General features: G+C 45.0%; 1 protein-coding gene across 2 annotated transcripts in view; it reads left to right on the forward strand.

Annotated features, from left to right (window-relative positions):
- The window catches only part of ST8SIA2 (ST8 alpha-N-acetyl-neuraminide alpha-2,8-sialyltransferase 2), a 119041-nt gene that overhangs the window by 87405 nt on the left and 7851 nt on the right, over positions 1-23785 (forward strand). For both annotated transcript variants that reach the window (XM_006885191.1, XM_006885192.1), the window contains 2 exons: positions 2663-2920; positions 7513-7806. In XM_006885191.1, the coding sequence (XP_006885253.1) occupies positions 2663-2920; positions 7513-7806 (552 nt within the window). The remainder of the gene's footprint in view (positions 1-2662; positions 2921-7512; positions 7807-23785) is intronic.

A 23785-nucleotide genomic window follows, 5' to 3' on the forward strand; every position in this document is an offset into this window, starting at 1 on the left:
TCCTTCCTTGGTTCGTCCAGCTTCCCATGGTGGTAGGCTTGGAGCTGCAGACTCCAGTCTCTTCCTTGGAGTTTGCATGGCCTCCTTCACTTATGTCTATATCTCTTCTCTGTCTCCTATAAAGATCTTTGTCATCGGATTTAGGATATAATCCAGGATCATTTCATCTCAAGATCCTTAATGGAATTCCACCTGGAAAGACCCATTTTCCAATTAATAACACATTGCCAGGTTCTAAGGATGAGGAGGTGGATGTATTTTGAGGGGACCACCATTCAAGCCACAATGCCACCTGTCTATGAAATCCTCCTGAGCAAGCTTTCCTTCTGCCTCACACCCCATTCTCCTGCCACTTGGGAGGAGGATGGACGTTCCCTCTCAGAGAAAGCCTGGCCTCAGTCTCCTGTAAGCCTGCCCGCACAAAGGCACCTGGGCAGGAACAATTTGCCTTCACCCAGGGGGAGAAAGAGTTTCTTTAAACTTCAGTCAATTAATCGCTAAAATTACTCATAATAAAAGATTCTGCAAGTGGCTTGGAATGATGTTTAATAATTGATAGTAATTTCTCATAATTAGTTAGAAATTGCTTCACTCACAGAGGTGTTTATTTATGGGCTTTCTGGGGACTCTCTTTGCTTTTAAGTACCGTGGAGTGAGTAATTGCGAAGAGTCTTAGCAGTTTCCAAACAACATTACTTTATTGAGTTGCATAATCCTGGTTAAGGCCCAGTAAATAAAAACAATGCATCTATTTTCCATCAGGAGGGAAAAATTACTCAGCCAGGCTTGTTTTCCCTGCACAAGAGCAAGGGATCCACATCATTAATAAAGACAGACAAATGGAAAAAGAGTGCAGGCTCTGTCCAGAATTCGAGCTACCCCTTGGCTGCATCAAAGGCTCCTGACCCTGGGCACAGTAGAATCATCTGGAAGCACATTGAGGAGTACTAATTAAACCCTGGGCTGTGAGGCACTGGTGATTCAGTATTGTTCTCACTATCTGTGCAGAAGCGATAGGTGCACTTTCCTGCTAACGCACTTCCCACACAGCCACTGCCCCTCTGTCAGCAGGGTCCCATCAGCCAGGCCCTACTCAGCTGCAGCTAACGACACAAACGACAGCCCTTGGACTGCTCTCAAAATCAGAATTTCTCAGAGGCCAGTGTAGAGCTTCTTAATAATTTACTCTTTCCCTCACAAAATAGTTCGGAATGTACTTGGCTGTTATCTGAAGGGCTGCAAATTGGAATTCACCAACTGCTCTGAAGGATAAAGATGGTAATCTATAAAGATTTATAAAGATGGTAATCTATTGCTGTCTGCATATTTAAACGTTTTTAAAAAATGATTAATCTTAAAAAAAAGAAAAAGATGGTAATCTATAAAGATTTGAAGCATAAATAAGGTAACCTATAAAGATTTACAGGCTAGGAAGCTTGATGGTAGGTCATTGAGTTGGACTGGACACATCAACAGTGGGTAAGGGATTGAGTGTGTAGCCTTTGAAGGTAGATGATAAGCCATGAAACTGTCAGAAGCATCACGCTCTTAGGAATCTGCAATGGGGGCACCATCTTGGCCCCTCCCTCCTGAGTTCTGGAAAATGCCGGCTCTCATTAGAGCAGGGCTCACTGCACAGGTTGGAAGTCTTTTCTTCTGATCTAAGGTACCACATTTTTATGACTTAAATCATTTCTAAAGCTCCTCTGAATGGTTTATGCTATTGTTTAAACACTGTCTTGCAATGGCCTTGTAAAAATGTGTCTTTTGCAGAAAACCATCCAGGATCCCCATGGGCAGGAGTAAAATGTCCCTGGTGTTTGCGAGAGTTGCACACATTTCCTGACTCCCCCTTACCGCTCATCCTCAGACTTCACTGGGTCATTCAAATCACTTTAGAACCGACAGCATCATCCTTTTATCACTTGTGTTCTGAGATAACATAGAGGAGCTCTTTCTGTGGGACCAAGAAGTAGCACTAGTTGCAAAGCCTACACCAGTCATATTCGTGGGCAGGGGACACACTTTACAGACAGACACCAGCTCACAGTGTGCAAGCCATATTTTCTGTGTTTCAAAGGTAGGATTGTTGACATAACCTGGAGTATCCCCTTGGCCCAGAGAAGGCATCGATGGAAGGAAATAAACCATGGAGAAATGAGGCACACACCCTGGTTTCCTCTTCCTAGTTTAGGACTTCTGTCTGATGATAATCAAAATCCCCTACCTGAGGCAGGGCAGTTATGCTATAAGTTTGCCCAAGCCTGAGGGGCTATTAGAAACGCCAGATTTTCACTGCTAAAACCAAGGCAGCTCCTGGGCAAATCAGAAGCAAAGATGGCACATCCTCTTTCTTTTTTTTTTTTTCTTTAACCTGGAGTTTTCTGTGATGAGCTCACCTCACACCTAATGGAATGATTTCCCAGGACAGTTTTTGCCTCTGTAGGAAGAGGGTGTAACCACGGCAACCAGCTCTGGCCCCTTTCTGAGAATTCTTGCCTGAAACCCTGTCTCTGAGGGTATCTGAGCTCTTAGCATGCTGTAGCTGTTTGCTGGGCTGCAGCAGCCCTGTAGAGCAACGGTGGGACAGGAATAGCTAGGACTGACAGAGGGCATCTGGTAACAGGAAGATACAGGCCTCATGTGTGTTTGGTTTTTGTAGGAAACAGATCTTAAAGTTCCTGGATGCAGAGAAAGACATTTCTGTCCTCAAGGGGACCCTGAAGCCCGGAGACATTATTCACTACATTTTTGATCGAGACAGCACAATGAACGTGTCCCAGAACCTCTACGAGCTGCTCCCCAGAACCTCTCCACTCAAGAACAGGCACTTCCAGACGTGTGCCATCGTGGGCAACTCAGGGGTCTTGCTGAACAGCGGCTGTGGGCAGGAGATTGACACACACAGCTTTGTCATAAGGTAACCATGGCAGGAGCTTGGGCCCCAGGGCAGCGGTGCGTGTTAAATAGAGCATTGCCAGTTGTCCCACGAGAGTGAAACAAGAATACTGGTCAGGTTTCTCCCTGAGCAGCTGTTCTCAACACTGGCTGCATATTAGAGTCACCAGGGGAGCTTTTAGAAATCCCAAAGCCCAGACTGCACCTCAGACTAATTAAATCCATCTAAGGGGGACGTCAGTAACCAAGGCAGCCTGGGGAACTCCAGACAAACTTGATTGCCGATCAGAAGCAGAGGTAGGCAAACTAGGGCCCTTTTCCTGTTTTTGTAAATAAAGTTTTACTGGAATACAGCCATGCTTTTCATCTATGTATTGTCTATGGCGGCTGCTGCTAAAGCCATGGAAAAATTCACTGCCAGTGAGTTCTGACTCATAGCAACCCTCCTCGCGTTTTCAAGCCTGAAGACCTTTATGGGAGAAACTGGCCCATCATTCTCCCTTAAAGTAGCTAGTGAATTCCAACTATCTGCATTTTAGTTAGCAGCATGATGCATTAAACACCACACCACCATTGTCTAGGTGGTAAAACTTAAATACAGTTAGCTGATAACAAAAAGGTTGGAGGTTTGAGTCTACCTTGGGAGAAAGGACTGATGATCTACTTTTGAAATATCAACCGTTAAAACCCCATCAGGTACAGTTCTGCCCTGATACACATGGGGTCCCAGTAAGTCAGAATAAGCTCGACAGGGACTGAGAATGGCTGTTACATTTGCACTAAAACAATAGTTTGTGTAATTGCAACAAAGAGACTGGGTAGCCTGCAAAGCCTGAGCTGTCTATTTTCTCCAGAAAATGTTTGCCAAACCCTGGGTTACAGCTAAGTATTGAAAAACTAATTTAATGAAAAGATATTTGAGTGTGTCAGTTGTTGGTTCAAGTGTGCAAAGTGGTGCCTTGAAAGTATATTACCATGTGGTCAGACTATGAAATGTGCTGGGGCACAGTGAAACTTGGCGCTGTCAAGTGGCCCTTGTTTTCTGTAGAGCGTTGGCTCTTCTTTTCAGTCATCAGAGACATTAGAAGGCAGATACTCAAGCTCCTGACACCCGACCCGGCCCAGAGACGCTGAGAGACAAGGACTTGCTGTTCCCTGGTCCAAAGTAGGACACACAGAAACTCGGGTTTCGTCCCAAACATCCCCCAGCTCTGGCAGAGCTGCACACCACGTCTCACATTTCTGCTAGGACAGTTGTTCCTGCAAAGAGCACCTTGTCCTGGGACTTGGGGAAGTGGCCCTATCACAGAGGGCTCAGGCCTGCAGACGTGGGAAACACTGTGTGTTTATTCTGGAGTCCATGTGAATGAGACACTGCATGCTGGCAGCCAGAGGCGGGTACTTGTGTTGTCCTTGGCTGGGTTTGGTGTGTGCCGGGCATATCCAGTGGCCTGGACCCGATTTCTCAGTCTAGGAATTAACAAGGTGATGGGAAAGGAAGGTAGTGTAGCAAGTGTGTCTAAAAGGAAAGCAGAGAAGGCATGAAGGGTGGGCGGGGTGGGCTTTCAGGTAAGAAATCGGGGGAAATCTACATTCTAAATGGGGAGCACTGGTGGCCAAGTGGTTCTTACCACTTGCAGCTGTGCTGCAATCCTAAAAGTTTGCGGTTCTCATCCACCAGCTGCTCCACAGGAGACATATGGGCAATCTCCTCCCGTGTGATTAACCACCTCTGAAAACCCACTGGAGGGTCAGCTGTGGGTCAGTTTCAACTCAATGGTACACAACAACAGTGAGGTCGAGGTCACCACTGCGTGTTAGGCAGGGGCAGTGGTGAGGGCCGTCTCCCTGACCTCACTTCACATATGCCTCTCCATTTGTTACAAGTCTTGTGTTTAACAGTGAGCTTTTCATGTCTCAGAAAATTGACAGATGAGATAGCAAATTCTAGTTAACAGTCTTCTTCTCAGACACTTACATAGCAAACATGGAAACTGAAATCTAGTCTTGACTAGGCCCTCATTCTGTCACATGCTACTAACCCTTTCTCAGTCTCGGGTCATCATCTGTAACTTGGACAGATCGCACTGAACGGCTCCAAAGTCACTTTGTATGGAATACTGTACAAAGTCATCGTCAGTGCTTGTTACACATCGTGTGGAGAGATTACCTGACTCATTAAGATACAGCTCCCTCAGATCCATGTGAGGCTAGAGACTCTGCATTTCTAACAACATCCCAGGGAAGCTGCTACACTTGCTCTGTGGACTGAACTTTGAGGAAAATAGCTGTGGTCTGCTGTACCTCACTCTTTAGTGTTATGTCCACACATGTAGAAAGAGGAACTTGAAATGCCAAGAAGAGAACCACTCAACTGCTGTTGTCCTTCGCCACCTGCACACATGCTTCTCACAGATGTGTGTCTAGGATGGTGTCTGAGACAAGGTGGCACAGACTCAGGGCCCAGTGATAATCCAGACTACCTCACCCAGCAAGACCAGCCCTCAGAGATCTCCCATCCTGGAGACTATTCCATGCTGTCCTCTTGGAGATAATTTTCAGGCTAGGACTTTGTACAAGAGTAAACGAATGTAAACCTTCACCTGAGCCAAAACACAATATTCACCAAAATATGAAGTTCAGTGCTATGTTGGGAACAGTCAGTGAGGCAAGTGACCCACATGCAGAGAGGAATTTCATATTAAAGGTGGATTTCCTTTCTTGCCTTCCATAGGGGTCTGTGGGTTTGCTTGATGATTTTAACACACATCTGGTCTTAACTGTTGCAGAAATACTACTAAGTGGGTGACGTTAGCGACCAGAGCATCTCATAGTTCAGGAGTCTTAATATCCAAGTCAAGTGTTCGCCATATTGAGTCCTTCCTTCTCGCTCATCCCAGGAGGCCCTTGGTTCTTCAGCTTATAGACAATCCTCTTTCTTTTCCTGCCTGAATGGACATGTATCTCTGTCAAAACACTCTTTCTATAACTTGGAAATGATCCATTTATAACTGACGCTCCTTGAGGGAGGCCTGGCAGGCTAGCCCTTAAGGAGTTGCTGCTAACCAAAGGCGGCTCCGTGGGGGACGATGGGCAGTCTCCTCCCCTGCAATTTACATGCTCGAAAGCCCACTGGACAGTCAGCTATGCATCAGTTCCAACTCAGGAGCAGTAAGTTTGAATATGACTTTGACTCTACTTAAACAGGAACTAATTAAGGCAACAACAAATCTTATTTCCGAAGAAGGTCAGGTTTACCAATACAAAGGCCGAGAATTTGACACGTATTTTGGGGACACAGTTCCATCTGTAACACCTTCCCTGTAGCATTTTTCTCTTGGAACCATGCCAACCTCAGCATCTCCACCTACTGCACATATCCTGGACTGTAAGCACCTCACATGGGAGTGGGATGCCCACCCAAGGCCTCCTGGTGCCCTGGCTATACCTTCCACTGAGCCTGCACTGCCCAGCATGCAAACAGTGACACCCAGCCTTCCAAGGCCTTTGGCTCAGGCACCAGAGTCAATAGGCAAGTAAATCCCCTTGTCATGTTGTTGGGTACCGTCAAGTTGGAACCAACCCATAGCTGACCCTCTAGTAGGTTTTCAGAGGCAGTTTTCAGATGCAGGGAGGAGATTGTTCATCCTTCTCCTGCAGAGCAGCTGGTGAATTTGAACTGCATGCCTTTGGATTACAGCACAGTTTCTTACCACTAGGTCACCAGTGCCACCTGTCATGTTTAGTCTCAATCAAAAATAGCAGGGGCAGGGTGGGAATGACTGAGTGACTGTTCCGGGGCATCTGGTGTGATGTAGCAAATAAGCCTGAATCCTAGTTGCTCCCCGACTAGCTGTGTGACTGTGGGGAAGTTAATTTGCACTGTCTGAACCTCAATCCTGATCTGTAGAACGATTCCATTTGGGTGGGAATTGACTGAGCCAGTTCTGTGAAAAGACAGCACCACAAAGTTGCTCAATGTTACCTTTCTTCCTGACTATTCTATCTTTTCTCTGTAAGAGCTGGAGGAGTAAAATCCTTGCTTAAAAACAAGGAGACAGAGTTTCTTCCTGAATCTCACCAGCTAAGGCCCCTGGCCCTCGCAACTCCAGAATCCTTCTGCACACACTTGGTCATATTTCTCAGACTTTTCTACTGACAAATACTCCTTATAGGCAGCAGAAAGGCCATATTTCTCCTCTGCTGTCTTGGGCCCACCAGGAAGCCCAGGCAAGACCACATCCAAGCAGGACCCAGAAAAGACTTCCAGTGGAGTAGTAGTGGCAGCCAGCCAGGGTCCCTGTATGGGTCAACAAAAGATTACAGTGACCACCGATATTGTCTTTCAATACTCAATTCCATCCCCTTTTCACACACACCAAAACTTAATCTTATTGTTGTTTCTTAAAATACACATCTGTTTATGTCATTCACTAGCTTAAGAGACTTCAGTAGTTCCCTGTCACCCTCAAAAGCAAGTCCCTGACACAAAGTCCTTTGACGTCTTACTTTGCCTGGCTTCCCAGCCTACCTCTTTGTCCTAAACACCCAGGAAAAGTCTAGAGTGGTGTCTCAGTGTCCTGAAGGGGTCTATGTTGCTTTTTCTCCTCACAGGTGCAACCTGGCCCCAGTGCAGGAGTTTGCCCGAGATGTGGGGCTCAAGACAGACCTGGTGACCATGAACCCATCAGTCATCCAGCGGGCCTTTGAGGACTTGGTCAATGCCACGTGGCGGGAGAAGCTGCTGCAGCGGCTGCACGGTCTCAATGGCAGTATCCTGTGGATCCCTGCCTTCATGGCCAGGGGCGGCAAGGAGCGCGTCGAGTGGGTCAACGAGCTCATCCTGAAGCACCGTGTCAACGTGCGCACAGCGTACCCCTCGCTGCGCCTGCTGCACGCCGTCCGCGGGTGAGTGTGTAAGGGTTTGCTGTGCAGCATTCCTTTCCAGATGCACATCCCTCCCAGCCCGTCACCCAGTGCTGTGTGACTAGTCACTTACCTAGCTCCTTATCTGAATTTTCTGAACCTTCCTTTTTGAGAACTGAAGGGTTTTGGCAAGTAGGTTTCGTCTGGCTTGAGCGGTTAGTCAGCATTGCCTTGAGAGCTGTGTTGAACCTGAGGCTGTAGCAAGGCTCAATGACAATGGATGTTGTGAGCCTTGTTGTTGTTAGGTGCCTTAGAGTCACGTAAGACTCGTACAAAGTCTACGAACCACACTTCTGAACTGTGTCTTATCCTGTGCCAGCCTCGTCTTAGAAGGAGGGATGCTGGTTGTCGTGCCACACATCTGCCCTCCCCAGGTAAGTAAATGTCAAGAAATATATTCAAAGCTGGATGGTTTGGGCTTCAAATCTTTCCAAATGAGTCACCAAAAGTCTTCTCAAGGTGTTTTCTCCTCAGTGAAATATGGCTTGTTGTCAGAGGATGTGCAGACTGAATGGACTACTGTATGAAATGTGTAAAATGCCAGGAGAGGCTGAGTTGATGTTCCCATCGGTGCCACCATTGCTGCATCATCTATGCTTCCCAGCGTAACTTCCTCTAACTTTGCAGAAGACATCTTGGTGTCAAGGCTTATAGTTCACTAAAGAAAGATCTGAAAGGGTATGTTTTTGTCCACAATGTCTGCTCTCTGAGATGGATGAAAAATTTCCTAGAGGATAAGATAGAAATAGACAAAATAAAGCATTATAACTCACTCTCCCTTAGAAGGTTTCTGAGCAGGAATGGAGTAACCAATCATGTGGGATCCTCCTGGCAAGTTTTTCTTAATTAAAAAAAAAGGGGGGGGGATTCTGGGAATTAAGGAAATTAATAGGGAATGTTGTTGTTGTCCTGTACCATTGAGTCAGAACCAACTAATAGCTGGCCCTGCAGTTTTTCAGAGGCACTAAACAGCACGGGATGAAATTATCCATCTTTCTTCCATGGAGCAATTGGTCATTTGAACCATATGCCTTTGGGCTGGTAATGCAAATCCTTACCACTTGGCGACCACAGCTCCCTAAGGAAATATTAAGGAGATTCTAAAATATTCCTTCCAGCAAGCACAAGTCCAGCTGAGAGAGACTTTTCAACAACCCAGACTAAACAAGTTTTCATTTCCAATCTCTGGGTTTTTTTGCACCCATCCATATAACTTTTGCCTCACTGATGAGAACAGTTTATCACCCATCCATAGCCACCATCAGAAATAGTTGGATAGTATGCGTGTTGTTTGTAGTTGTTATATGCCGTTGAGTCTGACCCTCTTGTGGGTTTTCTGAGGCAGTCAACTATGCAGGAGATGACTCACCTATTTCCTTTGGAAAAGTTTATGGATTCAAACCCCATGTCTTTAGCTTGACAGTACAACTCTTTACCATTAAGCCACCAGAGCTCCCAATGAACCATGTAGACCTTCTATTTTAGTTATCTATTGCAGTGGAAGAAACTGCTCCAAAAATTAGTGACTTGCTAAAAACATTTAATTCTTCTTCACAATTTCTGCTGGTCTCCAATTCAGAACGGGCCCAGCTGGACAGTCTTGCAGGAGTGTGTCCTCCAGCTGTAGTAGAGTGGTGTCTGGAGTGGGAGCGGGCAGGGCTGGAGAAGCTACCTTTGACCACGCATCACTCTCTTTTCCTGCAGTCTCAGGGATTCTCTCTATGGTTCCTCTCTGTGGACTAGATTGGCCTTCCTCACAACATGGTGGCCTCCAAGGAAGTTAGAATACTTGCATGGTGGCTCTGCTCCAGCAAAGGCATTCCTTTCATGAGGACAGAAGTTAAATTGTCTTTGAAAATGACATCGTGTCACTTCTGCCATAATCTATTGACCAATAAGTCATTAAGGTGGCCAGTAACAAGAGGAAAAGACAGTGGGGAAAGCATTAAAGAACTTATATTTAAAACTTCAGCAGATAATTGAATGTTTACTATGTTCCAGGCCCTGTTCTAAATTCTGTGGAACAGGATTGAATAAACAAAGTCCCTGCTCTCCTAAGCTCCTACATGAATTTGACTCACTTTGACACACCAGTAGGTTTCTGAGATTAGACATCTTCATAGAAGACTCATTCTCCATCTTTCTCTTGAAAAAAAGGCTGGTGGGTTTTAACCACTGTCATTTCAATTAACAACCTGACACCTTTTTCACTATGCTGTTAGGGCCTCTACTCTATGGTTGCCCAGGGCACAAACTCCCCATTGACCTCAGCATGACTCAGTGAGACCATGGGAAGCCCTCTGAGCCACCCACACTTCTTGATGTCTGTATAGAGGTGAATCCTTGTTACCCAAGTCTGTGGCGAGCACTGGTTTTATGATGGTAGACGCTAACAGGTGAAACCCATTACCCTCAAAGCATTGAAGAGGTTTAGAAAGCGGCAGCCGTGCTTGTGCCTAATAAAGCCGGAGTGACACCTGTTTGGATTTAGAGCCTCCTGGGCCCACTCTCCTTATCGTGGAGGCTGACCTGTCAGTGTTCCCTCCACCATTCTCACATGCCATCCTCATCAGAATGGGTCTGTTACAGCTGTGACCTCCTGGACAACAGCTCGGTGCTGCACATATGCTTGGGGTGAGAGGAAATAAGAAATTTAAGTGCTTTGGACAAGAAAAAGGCAACCAACCACCTGGAAGGGGCCTTGGAAGCCAGAGCTATTTCTAGCTATAATTGACTCACTTTCATCTGTCAAAATAGCATTAAGTCCTAGTAATCAGCTCTTTATACAAGCAGCCTGCTAATCCTGAGGTTGGAACATCTTCCTTGCAGGATCCCCTGGGAGGGAAGAGTGCAGGCGAGAAAGCCGAGGCAGACCTGCACTTTTTGAAAAGTATTTTTCTTTTTTATTGATATTTTAGTGAAAGTTAACAGAAAACTTGGGTTTCCATTCATTCATTGTTGCACATTTTCCTCCCTGCCTCCTCTTTCAGTTCGCTTTTCTCTTTAACAAGATTCTTTCACTGTTGCACAATTTCTTCCCTCATCACCACCCTAGTCCACTTTGCTATACACCTTTCATTCTGTACTATTGTCATGCAAATAATAACTAATCATATATTTCTTTTAGACAGTTATTTCCCTCATCTATTCCCTCTTAGTTTTTTCAACTCCCCTATCAGTCCTGTTTTATGATAGTGGCATTATGCGATATTTGTCTTTTTGTGACTGAAATATTTCACTCAGCATAATGTCCTCCAAGATCACCCATTTTGCATAATAATTTATGAGTTCCTTGTTTTTCAGTGCTGCATAGTTTTCCATTATGTGAATATATCACAGCTTCTCTATCCATTCATTTGTTGATGGACACTTGGGTTGTTTCCATCTCTTTGCTACTATGAACAACACAGCAATAAACATGGGTAGGCACATATCTGTTTGAGTGGCAGTTCTGAATTCTTTAGGGTATATTCCCAGTAGTGAAATTGCTGGGTCAAATGGTATCTATATTTCCAACTTTTTGAGAAACTACCATACTGCCTTCCATAGTGGTCACACCATTTTACACTCATACCAGCAGTGAATAAGGGTTACAATTTCTTCACAGCCTCACCAGCATTTGTTGTTTGCTGCTTTGTTGAACTTTGCTATTGTTACTTGTGTGAGATAATATCTCACAGTTGTTTTATAGACCTGCACTTTTAACAGGGGGGAGATTGGGAGATGAGTTCCTGCTGGTAATCTTCTCCATCCATAGGCCTGTGTAGGGTACCATCTTCCATAAGGACTTCAGTGAAGAGGTGAGCATTGGTGATGATAGAAAGGATTCACCTTGAACTCTAATTTGCAGAATAATCTTGTTCCCTTATTAAAAAAAATAATAATAATCTAATGCTCAGTAAGCCGCCTGTTTGAGGTGAGTGTGTGAGAGTGTGAACATTTGAAGCATTCTAGTATTTTGCAAGCAATGACCTTGGTGGTCAGCCTAACTAGGAGATCTGTACCAGGTTACCCACCAGTAACTGGCAGAACCAGGCAGAGCCGCGTTGTAGGCATCTGAGCCAGTGTACCAACTGCAGCTGAAATTTGCACCCATTGCATTCTGGATTTGGGGCCCAGTGATCTCAGTGGGATGAGAGTTACCTCACTGGAGAATTGGTTTCTGTACATCAGAGCCGGTGGTGCATCCTGGGAATGAGAAGAGGTAAAGGCCTCAAAAGTCTCTGCTCTTTTCATTGCCCCCTTCTCATGGATTGCCAGATAGCTTCCTGCTGTTGACCATTGACACCTAAATGACATTGACTAGGTCCATAGTTTTCAGCAGGATTTTGCTTATGTGTGTTATTAGTGATGTTGTTCAATAATTTCCACACTATCAGATTATCATTTTTTAATAGGAATAAATATTAATATCTTCCAGACAGCCATATGGTTGTCCTCCAGATTTCTTGGCACAGCTTACTGAGCATGTCCAGGGCTGCATCATCCAAAAACGATTGGAACAGAACATTGACAGAGAACTATCAGAAATACAAGCTGGGTTTAGAAGAGACCATGGCACTAGGGATATCATCACAAATGTCAGATGGATCTTGGCTAAAAGCAGAGAGTAAAAGAGGAATGCTGACCTTTGTTTCGTTGGCTATGGAAAGGCATTTGACTGTGTGGATCACAACAAACTGTGGCTAACCTTGAATGGGAATCCCAGTACACCTTCTTGTGCACATGTGAAACCTATGTTTGACCAGGAGGCAGTTGTCAGAACAGAAGAAGGAAATACTGCGTGGTTCAAAATCAGGAAAAGAGTGTATCAGAGATGCATCCTGTCACCATACTTTTTCAATCTATATACAAAACAGATCATTCAGGAAGCTGGACTTTATGAAGAGGAATGAGACATCAGGATTGGAAGAAGAGTCATCAACAACCTGCATTATGCAGATGACATAACCTTGCTTGCTGAAACTAAGGAGGACCTGAAACACTTGCAGCAGAAGGTCAAGTACTATACATAGTCTGCAATATGGATTGAATCTCATTATTAAGAAAACAAAGATTCTCACCACGGTGCCAATTGGCAGCACCATGGTAGATGGAGAAGAGAATGAAATTGTTAACACTTTCCACAGTCAACACTCTTGGCACCAGCAGTCAGGAAATCAAAAGGCAAATTGTGTTAGAAAAATCTACTGTTAGGGACCTCTCCAAAGTACTGAAGAATAACAATGTCAGTCTAGAGACTAAGGTGTGCCTGATCCAGGCCATGGTTTTCACAATTACGTGTGATGCATGACCATGATACAATGACCAAAGAGGACAGAAGGTGAATTGATGCCTTTGAGTTATGATGCCAGAGAAGAGTATTAAACATACCATGGACTATCAAGAGAACTAACAAGTCTGCCCTGGAGAGCATGAAACCAAGCTGTTCCTTAGAGACAAGGATTTTGAAGCTCCATCTCACATACTTAGAGCATGTTGCCAGAAGGGGAGTCCTTGGAGAAGGACATCATGCTTGGAAAGGTGAAGGGACAATGCAAGAGAGGAAGACCCTGGAGGAGATGGAATGATACAGTACCTGAAATAAGGGCAGTAGGTGTATTAGATTCAGTGAGATTGGCCCAGAATAGAGCAGAGTTCAGTGCTATTGCGCCTGAGTTGTGGTCAACTCGATGACACATAACAATGGCAACAAGATCTATGTTAACCTTGTGGAACTCATCACCTGGTCACCAGCCTCCATTCCTCCCTTTGTTTTTATTGATAATTAAACTAAGGATGTTGATGGTCTGAAAGTCATATGACTTTTCAGGCTATCTCTGAGTGGTGCAGATGATTAACATACTCAGCAGCTAATTGAAAGATTGGAGATTCAAGACCACTGAGAGGCACCTCAGAAAAACTGAGCAATCTATTTCAAAATATCAGCCACTCAAAACGCTCCGAGCACACTTCTACTCTGACACACTTGGAGTTGCTATGAGTAAAATAATGTCCATGGCAGCTGGTCCTGGTTTCATGACTTGGGGCCATTATTGGAAAGAGGTTGAACAAAGAATATTTGGAGCCACAGAAGGATTCCGATTTCTCATGAGTGCTTGAAACAGTGAGCCAATTTGAGAACAAATTAATATAGACAAATAAAAGATTGTCTTCTTAGGTCCTTAAACAATTATTTCCATATAAACAAAGAGAGCCAACCATATCAGATGAGTGGTTTCTCACAAGCGTAAGGTCGTCTCAGCTCCTGGCATGTACAACATCTTCTAAGTGGAAGTCAGTAATGATCATGTTTTCTCTGTCTGGTCAAATTCCATCTGAAGAACCACACTCAGATTTGATTACCAGACTAGACTAGAGAGATACCAGAGAAACTGGGAAGTTGACCTCTTGGCAGATGCACGTCACATGTAGTCACCACTCAGCTGCCAGTGGAGGCATGTGTGCAGCTATGAGCAGGATTCAACAGAGCTTCCAAACAAAGATGGACTAAGCAGAAAGACTTGGCCATCTGCTTCTAAAATGAGTGCTTGAGACCTTCTGGATCACAGTGTACAGCGGATCATGGTGTGGGACTGGGAGCACTGCACACTGTCATGTGGGGTCACCACGAATCAAGGGCTGGCTCGATGGCAGCTGAAATGACAACCTGCTGTAGATTTGACCTGACGGTTTCAGAGCTATTGTGCATAAGGTTGCTACGAGTTGCCGTTGACTGGAAGGTACATAACAACAAGCCTAGGTGAGAGGGTCTATAAATGCCTTATTTCATCTAGAAACTTTGACGAACATTCTCACAAACACAGACCATCTGAAATGGATTTGGTTGCCTCTGAAGGGATTCTTCAGCATTCTTGGAGGTATCAGCAGTGAGTGCTCCCTCCTGTGGACTCAGGTGGGAAATTCACGTCCAATAGACCACTGGGTTGGATGACCTCCATTCTTCCATTCCATTTGGTTGGATATGTCTGTGTAAGGAATGTCTTTCTGACCCACAGCGTACTCTCAAGGTTGCTGCCAAACGGAAATGCTGGCACTGCAGGGAGAAGGGGCGCATGCCACAGAGGCCCTAGGCAGCAGGCCTACCCTCCGCTTCTCACTGATGACTGGCAGGGCCTCCACCCAGGCCTGACCAGCTTTTCAGAGCCCTTTGTCTCTGCCCATGGTGGATGACACAGTGCCCTGGATGGCTGTGGCAAAGGAAATGAGCAAGAGGGGAAAAGAAACCCACTGGGGCAATTGAGAGTGGCCCCGGGGAGCTAGTTGTAAGCCATGGTGGTGGCTGGTAGAAAATGGCACTAATTCAGTACAGCAGCCGGGGAGGCTTTAGCCCACAGAAAGGAAGTCACCAAGAACCTACCTAGCCGTCCAGTCCAGGCTTTGTGCAGAAGAACAGCATATGTGGTGTCTGAGGCACCAGTGGTGCTGAGCCTGGGCCTCAGGATGCCGCTGATATAGCTGATGTTCCTACCAGAGCTGGATGGACAGGTCAGGAGGGATGGCCTCCACCATCACCAGGGAGCTAAGAGGTGAGCGTCTGACCAGAGGCTCAGAGTGGGGCGGCAGTGTGGAGCTTTGAAGGGGAGTCAAGGTGTGAAGAATAAACAGTGAACTGGACAGGTGTCTCCTCCCAGACATGCCTGCCGTCAGCCAGCTGGTGTGTCCCTAGACCAGAAGCCCACCTCTCTCTGGGCCCCTTTCTCTTGCAGTCTAAAGGGAGGGAGGCAAAATGGGAAGTCTGTCCTTCCAGAAGTTCCCTGCTGCTGCTTTATGAGAAGAAAAGGATGGGAGCACAGATAGTGATTTAGTTTTCATTCAACATCTAACTTGAAAGCACAGATAGTGATTTAGTTTTCATTCAACATCTAACTTTAAAAAGAGGAGAGGGAGAACAATGTGGATAGCAAAACTAAAAATAATTTAGAAGCATTTCAAGTGAAATGAAGTTTTTATCCCCATCCTCTGGTCTGCCCCTACCTGTTAAGCTTGTATTCTGCGCACATGCTCACGAAACATACCTCTTTACACATTGTTATTGTTGTTGTTGTTGTTGTGTCCTATGGAGTTGGAACCAAGGACTCATAGTGACTCACCAGTGGGTTTTCAGAGGCAGTAAATCACATAGGATTGCTCATCCTTCTTCCACAGAGCCTGGTGCATTCAAACTATGCACCTTTGGGATTGCAGCACAGCTACTACCACTAGGTCACCAGAGCTAAGGAGCCAGTTTAAGCACTCCATCATGCTAAATTCTGGAAATTACTCTTTTAGGTTGTCACAAAAATATGCCATGTTTAAACCTCAAATTTGAAATTCAATAACACTGCTCAAATTTAGCTTTATTAATAGAAATAAGAATCAGCACAATCAAATATTTCTGCCAACAAGCTACACGTCTATTTATTCTATTAGTATAAAATTTTGGAGTTCTGGAGTTGAAGAATTCTCTGAAGGCATTTTTGGTGACACTTTGGTCGTTGAAGAATTTCCCTACAAAAACTCATTGAAGCGCTTGCAGAAGAGGTCGTGGCCTGGGGAGTGGTCCCGTGGCTCTGCTGGGTGAGGCCATTTCAGAGCCCACCCAGGCTTTTGAGCTTTGGAGCACTGGTTTGCTTTGTTGGTTGTTTTGGTTATTGTTGTGTTTGTTTGTTTTTCAATTTGAACTCTGCTACTGTTTTACTAACTGACCAGATTATAAAAACCAGCCATAGTTGACACTTTAGTTCATTCTTCTAGTAAGTCTATTCATCTGGCCTTCCAGGTTGCCATCATTTCCACCTTCTGCACCTCATGGAGGAGAAAATTTGAAGTGCCATGAGAAGTTGTTTGCTTCTTTGAAGTGTTTACCAACAGTATAGATCTCATGAATTAGATACTCCATTCAGGGAGGTGTGATTGGCAGGGAAATATACCATATTTACCAAGAGATAGTGCAATCAAAGTGTTATCTGTCACAGCAATTAGCTTCTTACTGATTTTGGCACAACCATGCTTATAGATCACTGATAGACTTCAGGTTTGGATATATGCGATATATGGTTCCACAATTCTCAGCATGTTACTTGAAGCTTTGTTGACTTTAACAAAGGTGCCACTGAAGATCTAACAAAGGTGGAGGATTTGCAGCACCTTACAAACCTTTGGGCTCACACCATTGATACATATCTTTAATCCTGATGATGAACTCCAGTTTGGGTCCTGCAGGTACATAGAACTTGCCAGCTTTGCTTGCCATCAGAGCCATTCGAATCTCAGTTCTGTCCATCTGCCTGTATTCTTTGTGATAGTTGCTTAGTCTTCTCATAGACAAGATTTCTCCTTGCCTTTTGAAGCCTCTTTTGGGCAAACTTTCTTCTCAGGCATTTGATCATTAATTCTGCAGTGTCTTCACTTTTTTGTAAGGGTTCAGAGCATGACAGGAACCTTCTTTTTCTTCTCCACAGCAGCCTCCACAGTTCGAGGTCTGTTTAGGGGGTGAAGGTGGAGCAGCGGTTTTGCACAAAATGCGGTCAGGTTGTTGTACAAAAGGATTGACCCTCTTCTGTTGACCAGTGCTGTACAGAAACATTGCCAATTTCAGTGCATTTCATACTTCTCTGCAGTAATGGTTTCCCTTGGATTCTAGAAGTGGTGCATTAGCCCAGCTGTGGATCACCGAGCATTCACCATGGCCCTTCCACATAAGCTCAGCTTTGAGCAGTGTTTTGACACTTCACCTCCATCTGACCATTGTGCAGAACACCGTCTGTTACCGTAAACAACCCCTTTTTCATCACACTTTACACTGCAATTGAGAAATGGGTCATTTTGACTTAATAAAAGCAGCATAGAGCAGACTTCAAAGTGGCTATAGCTTTGATTTTCATTCTGTTCCTGTGGCACTCACCGTCCACACTTCATCTTTCCAGTTTGATCCACATGGTAAACAACAGTACAACGATGGATGCAGAGATCTTCTGTAACTTCCAGTGTGTCTTGAGGGGATGAGATTCCATCATCACCCTAAGGTGGTCATTGGCATCTTCTGATGAAAGCCTTAACCTTCCTTATCTTCGAGTTTGACTTCACCCAAGCAGGATTTTTGAAACCAAGTTTACACTGTGCAGTCACTGATACTTTCCTCACCTCAGAATGCACAGATATTTTGAGTGGGGGTTTTTTCCTACACTGCAGCCGAGTTTTAATTTGTAGAAGTAGATTTGTTTGGACATCCTGTGTTCTAAGAATAGATAAAAATACAATTTATATTTAAAACCAACTGCACAGAAAGATGAGCATTAAATAAGTTTTAAAATGGTAAATAACATTACTATTCCATAATAAGATTATTATGAAATGATTGTGTAAAAATCAAACAACTGTAACCCTGAATAATGTTTGCGACCACCTCACAGGTTAACCCTACACCCTGTTCTCTTCTCCAGTGACCTAGGGCTCTGCTGTGTATCAGCCCCATGATCTGTGTCACCAGAAGCCATTGGTGGGCATTGTGGTTGTCAAGTCTTCCTGCACTTTGGGGAACACCCTTCGACTGGTGTGTCCAAATGTGAGGCTTAGGCTTGCTCTAAAGAGTCCCAGTGGTACACTATTACATGCTCAACTTAAAGAAAGGTTGGAGATTTGAATGTACCTAGCAGCCTCTTAGAAGAAAGGCCTACCCATCTGCCTACATTGCTTATGAACCGTCACTAAAAGTTAAAAAAAAAAAAAAATCATTCAAAAAAACCCCACCTACCTTAGTCATCAAAGTGGTGTCCTTGCTTTTTAACACTTTAAAGAGGTCATTTGTGGTGGATTTTCCCAGTGAAATATGTTGTTTGATTTTTTCACTGTTTCTTTAAAAAAAATCCCAATTGTTGGCTCAAGTAGAATAAAATCTTGGAAAAAAAAACCAAAAAAAACCTCAAACTTGCCACTAATTACTGTATTGTTGATAAATTAGCATCGTTTGGGGATAAAATTTCACTTTTCTGATATTGCTAATATGTGTTGTTGTTGTTGAGTGCTGTCGAGTCCCCACCAACTCATAGCTACCCTCCGGCAAGTCTGACAGTAAATCACACGAGAGGAGATTACTCATCTTTCTCCTGCAAAGCAGCTGGTGGACTCAAACCACATGCCTTCAGAATTGCAGTCCAGCTTCCTGCACAAGACCACCAGAGCACCCTAGATATGAAAAATGAATAAATGGATAGTGAGTGTGGACGAAGGATGGATAATCCCCTCCCGTGCAATTAACTGCCTGTGAAAACCTGCCAGAGGGTCAGCTGTGGGTGGATTCTGGCTCGATAGTACACAAAAACAGCAACAAGTGGCGGGGTAGAAGATTCTAGTAAAGAAAGCCCCAAGGGCAGGTCTAGTCGGTCATATGGAGTTGTTATGAGTTAAAAATTACTTTATAGCACCTAACAGCAAGGTTTGCTTTAGCTACATTTGATAAAAGGGAAACAGCTACACACATCGTTAATTTTTGCCAGTGTTACCAAACTGTGCTTTCTCGAATGAGGTGCACATTCCTAGCCCCACCTCTCCTGTGTTGAAAATGCCCTTCTCCCTAGGGTGTGATGTTGTTGGTATGTGTCATCAAGTAGCCTGCAACTCATAGCGACCCTACATACAACAGTTCTGAACTCTGCTCTATCCTGAGTCAATCTTATTGTTTCTGACACGCTTGACCTCTTTACCCCAGTCACTAAGTCAATCCATCTCATCGAGAGTTTTCCTCTCTTGTGCTGTTCCTCCACCCTCCCAAGCATGACATCCCTCTCCAAAGACTGATTCCTCCTGGCAACAGCTCGAAGTATGTCAGACGAAGCCTCAGAAATCTTGCTTCCAAGGAGCAGCCTGGTTTCACCCTCTCCTGGATGAACCTGTTTGTTCTCTTAGCAGTCCATGGTACACTCAATACTCTTCTCCAGTCACATTTTTCAAATCTGCCCATCCAGAAAAACCTGCATTTTCTTGTTGTCTGGATCTGAATTCTTTTAGTTATAAAAGCTCACCTCTTGTTTGCTTTTGTTTTCCCACCCTGTAGTGGCATTGATTTAAATGTCAGAGCTGTTAAGTCCCCAACAAACAATCTTGCTGGACTGTTAGGGACAGAGGTGACCCCTGTGTCTCTTGACTCCTTAACAAGCCCACCCTGTAGCAGAAGACCCCTTAATGTTTCCCTCCTTTCTTTTGGCAACTTGCTGTCTAGAGTGCTGGTCACTTGCGTTTCAGATGTGCAGACCACGTGGCTCCTTCGAAGGGGTCAGAATGAAGCTGGGTACACTCATCTCTCCTGACAATGCTCCAAAGTCCACCCCAGCCTCTGCCTCCCAGTTTTCATTTGCTGCATCATTAACTGCAAATTGAAGAAGGACCTCCCTTGGCCCTGTACCCTGTTGGGCTCTGGGGATACACTGTGACTAAGAGGCAGGAAGTCATTCTCCTAGTTCAGAGGATTTTAATTGTAGGGAAGGATAAAGAGAAGCCAGCAGCCCAGTATAATGTAGCACAAGGACTATAATAGGGATAGAATAACATATGAGGCAAGAACCATCCAGAGGGGTCTAGGAAGACTTCCTGCAGGAAACATCATGGCAATTGAGCTCAAATGAAGGAGATAGAAAGACAAGAAAGGTGGTGGTGTTCTAGGAGAAATCAAAGAAGTTCTTGGGCTCAGTGGCCATACACATCAGGGAGTAGAGAAACCAGCAGTCTGGAGTCACAGGTCTTGTCAAGGAAATGAGATTGTGCCCTGTGGGCATCAGGCATGTTATCTTGGCCAGCTCGAGGAAGACCATTGGCTGTGTAAGCCTGGAGGCCTAGGGCCAAAGAATCCTCCTTAAGCCTCCCCATGAAATCCTGCCTAAGCCTCAGATCCTGAAATCCACTCCATTCTGACAAAGCTAGGAATTCTCATTGTGACATAGACCCCATTGTGACATAGACCCCAGGACACCAGAGTCACCAGAAGGGCAGCAGGAGGCTGTGGTCCCTCTAGCTCAGGTCCTCCCAGGTCCAGGCCAAGGCTATTGACGTGGACAATGGGACCATGGGTCAGAGTTCAATCCTCAGTCTCTGTTGACCATTTTCAATGAAGACCCTCTGCTCCCCAAGCCCTCCTGAGTTGTCTCCATCCCACAGTGGACGATTAGCTTCCTGGAAAAAGCTCTTTATGGTCCCTTTTCCAACAATGACAGCCACCATCCTTGCCATGCACAGAGCCCAAGAATCCAGCAAGAAGGAGCAATGTCCTTTGGAGACACTGGCAATCTTCATTTACTGCTGGCCATGCTCATAAAATAAGGCACTTAATCGTCATGGCAATTGGGGTAGCCAATTTGGAAAATAATTACTGCCTTCTTTGGGATGACTTTGCCTTCTAATTAAAATCTCAAGACTGCGATATTAAAGGTGCATTGTCAATACAGCATCCCGGATGCACCAGCTAACCTCATTTGGGAAGACAAAATTAATTAGTTTGTGTTTTAACACCCAGCTGTTATCCTAAGGAAGGAAGTTGTCTACGAGTCAGCCACGTACACAGTGTCTAAATTGGCCAGCGTGACTGAGGAGATACAAAGAAAATGGAGAGTGATTTGTTCCTACATCACTCAGTCAGCTTCTATTACAAGCTGCTCATTAACCGGTGCCCTGTGTCCCTGTCAGACTTCGCTCAGGAGTGCTTGTTTACCTGCCACAGCAAAATAGGAAATAAGTGTGTCCCTCCATGCCACTCAACTCGAGATGCATTTCAGAGCCTCATTTGCTGTTAACACCTTTCCCTGTTAACAGCTGTGGCTGAAAAGCCTGCCACCTGGCCGACAGACTGGGTGTGTCTGACTTGCCCTGGCTGCCCACAATCAAGCCTGCTTACACTGCCAGCTTCCCTCATTCTTCATTTCTACTTTCTTCCATTGTTCAGTTCTGCTGGAATCATCATTGGCTGTGCAACGGATCTGAAACTTGACCTATCCTGTGACGTTCTCATGATCTCCAGTGTGCTCGAGCCCATATTCAGCCACTGTTCCAATCCACTTCCTCTTTTGTGCTAATCCTCCACCTTTCCCAGCATGTTGTCTTTTTCTAAGGACTGGGCTCTCTTTACAACATGCCCCAAATGTCACCATTCTTACCTCTAAAGAGCACCCTGGGTGTACTTCCTCCAAGAGAGATTTCCGTTTTTTGGCAGTTCATGGGATATTCATTGCTCTTCACCTGCACCACAGTTTAAAAAGTATCAATTCTTCTTCACATCTTCTTGATTCATTGTGTAGCTTTCAGATGCATAGGAAGCAATTGAAAGTGCCATGGCTTGGATCTGGTTTACCTTAGTTTTTTAACTGATATCCTTGCTCTTAAGCACTTTAAAGATATAACTGACCCTTCCCATAGCAAACTTCAGTGGCAAACCCTAAAATACCAGGTGTTTAGCACAACAGTTTATTTCTCAGTCTGGCAAAATGTAGGTTAACAGAGGTTCTGCTCCAAACAGTGACTCAGGAACTGAGGATTCATGTGTTTTATGAGGACATCATCATAATCTGAGGCTTTGAAGTCACAAGTGTGTCACACATCTCCTCTTATAACCTATTGGCAAATCAAGTCAGATGACCTCACCTAATTACACAAAAAGTTGGGAAGTGCAGAGAGTGCACCTCTTGTTTGTTGAGTACAAGTGTCTCTGCCACATGTCATGCATGTTCCAGGCCCCGAGGCTCGTACCTTCCCGTGCAAAGGCCCCTGCTCTCAGATATTACAGAACAGCGACTAATACAGAGATCAAGAGATTGTCAGTCCAGGTTGAAAGCATACTAAGACATAGGAAAGTGGAGTTTCTGATAGAATAAAAATGAATGAATGACAGCTGGTACTGAGGCAACTCTGACTCAAGGTGATCTGCTTACATCAGAGGGAACCTGTGTTTCATCACGTTTTCCATGGCTGATGTTTTCAAGGTTGTTAAGTACCGTTGAGTCGTAGGAGACTGATAGCATCCCAATGAACGAAAGTCCTCAGCACTTGTGTGTGTCTCATTCTCTCTCCAGGATTATAGGGTTTCCGAAGGCAAGCTATTATGGAAGTGGATGCCACTCCTGCTTCCAAGCTTATTTTAATCAGGGAGCTCCACCAAACACTTTCCACCATGGGTAACCATTAACATATTTGACACATCAGTGTCACAGTGTTCAGCTTCACAGAAACCACACGTTACCTCTCTACAGCAAGTGGACATGCCAGGGCTATACGACCTAGAAGACTGTTTGATCAAGGTAGATCGCCACATTGCTCTTCTAAGGGACGTCAGGATATACTCCGACCACCAGCCTTTTGGCTAGCAGATGAGCATGTCAACCAGTGGAACACCCTCCCCGGAGCCCCCTATGATAAGTACCCATTGCCAGACATAGTTCTGACCCATAGCAAAGACGATCCATTTAGTCTGAGCTGGGAGAGGAGGGTAAGCAGAAGGAAGACTTCCAGAATTCATGGTTCGTCCCTGTGCTTTGTTTTAGAGTGAAGGGGGGGGGAATGCGGGGGGCTTCTGTGGGCGGGAGTAATGTGTGCAGGGCCAACACATGGCTGTGTGAGCCTGAGACACACTCAGCTACCTGGGGGTCTCAACAATGGTTAAACTCTTTCCCTCTCTTTCAGAGAGGAGTGTTGAGAGTTTGAGAAAAAAATCATTTCTAAAAGCCTTCTTGCTCAGGCCAAACTATCAAAAGGGAAACAAATCGCAAATCCCTGACATGGCATCGGACCATTGTTAGGAAGTGAAGGCACTCTGGAATGAGTATCAGTCAGATGTCCTAATGTCTGTCACCACCGGGTCAGGTGACTCACATGTCCACGAGTGGCCTGGGCCAGCTTTCTCCTAGCCTACCTGAGCCAACACAGGTGAAAATACCCAGGGACTGGCCTTCAACCCTCTCTGTCTAACTAGCTGTGTGGGTGCTACCTGAGATGAGAGTGG

The sequence above is a fragment of the Elephantulus edwardii genome, unplaced genomic scaffold (genome assembly GCF_000299155.1).
Source record: "Elephantulus edwardii isolate Elephantulus edwardi_28Jun2011 unplaced genomic scaffold, EleEdw1.0 scaffold00041, whole genome shotgun sequence".
Taxonomy (NCBI): domain Eukaryota; kingdom Metazoa; phylum Chordata; class Mammalia; order Macroscelidea; family Macroscelididae; genus Elephantulus; species Elephantulus edwardii.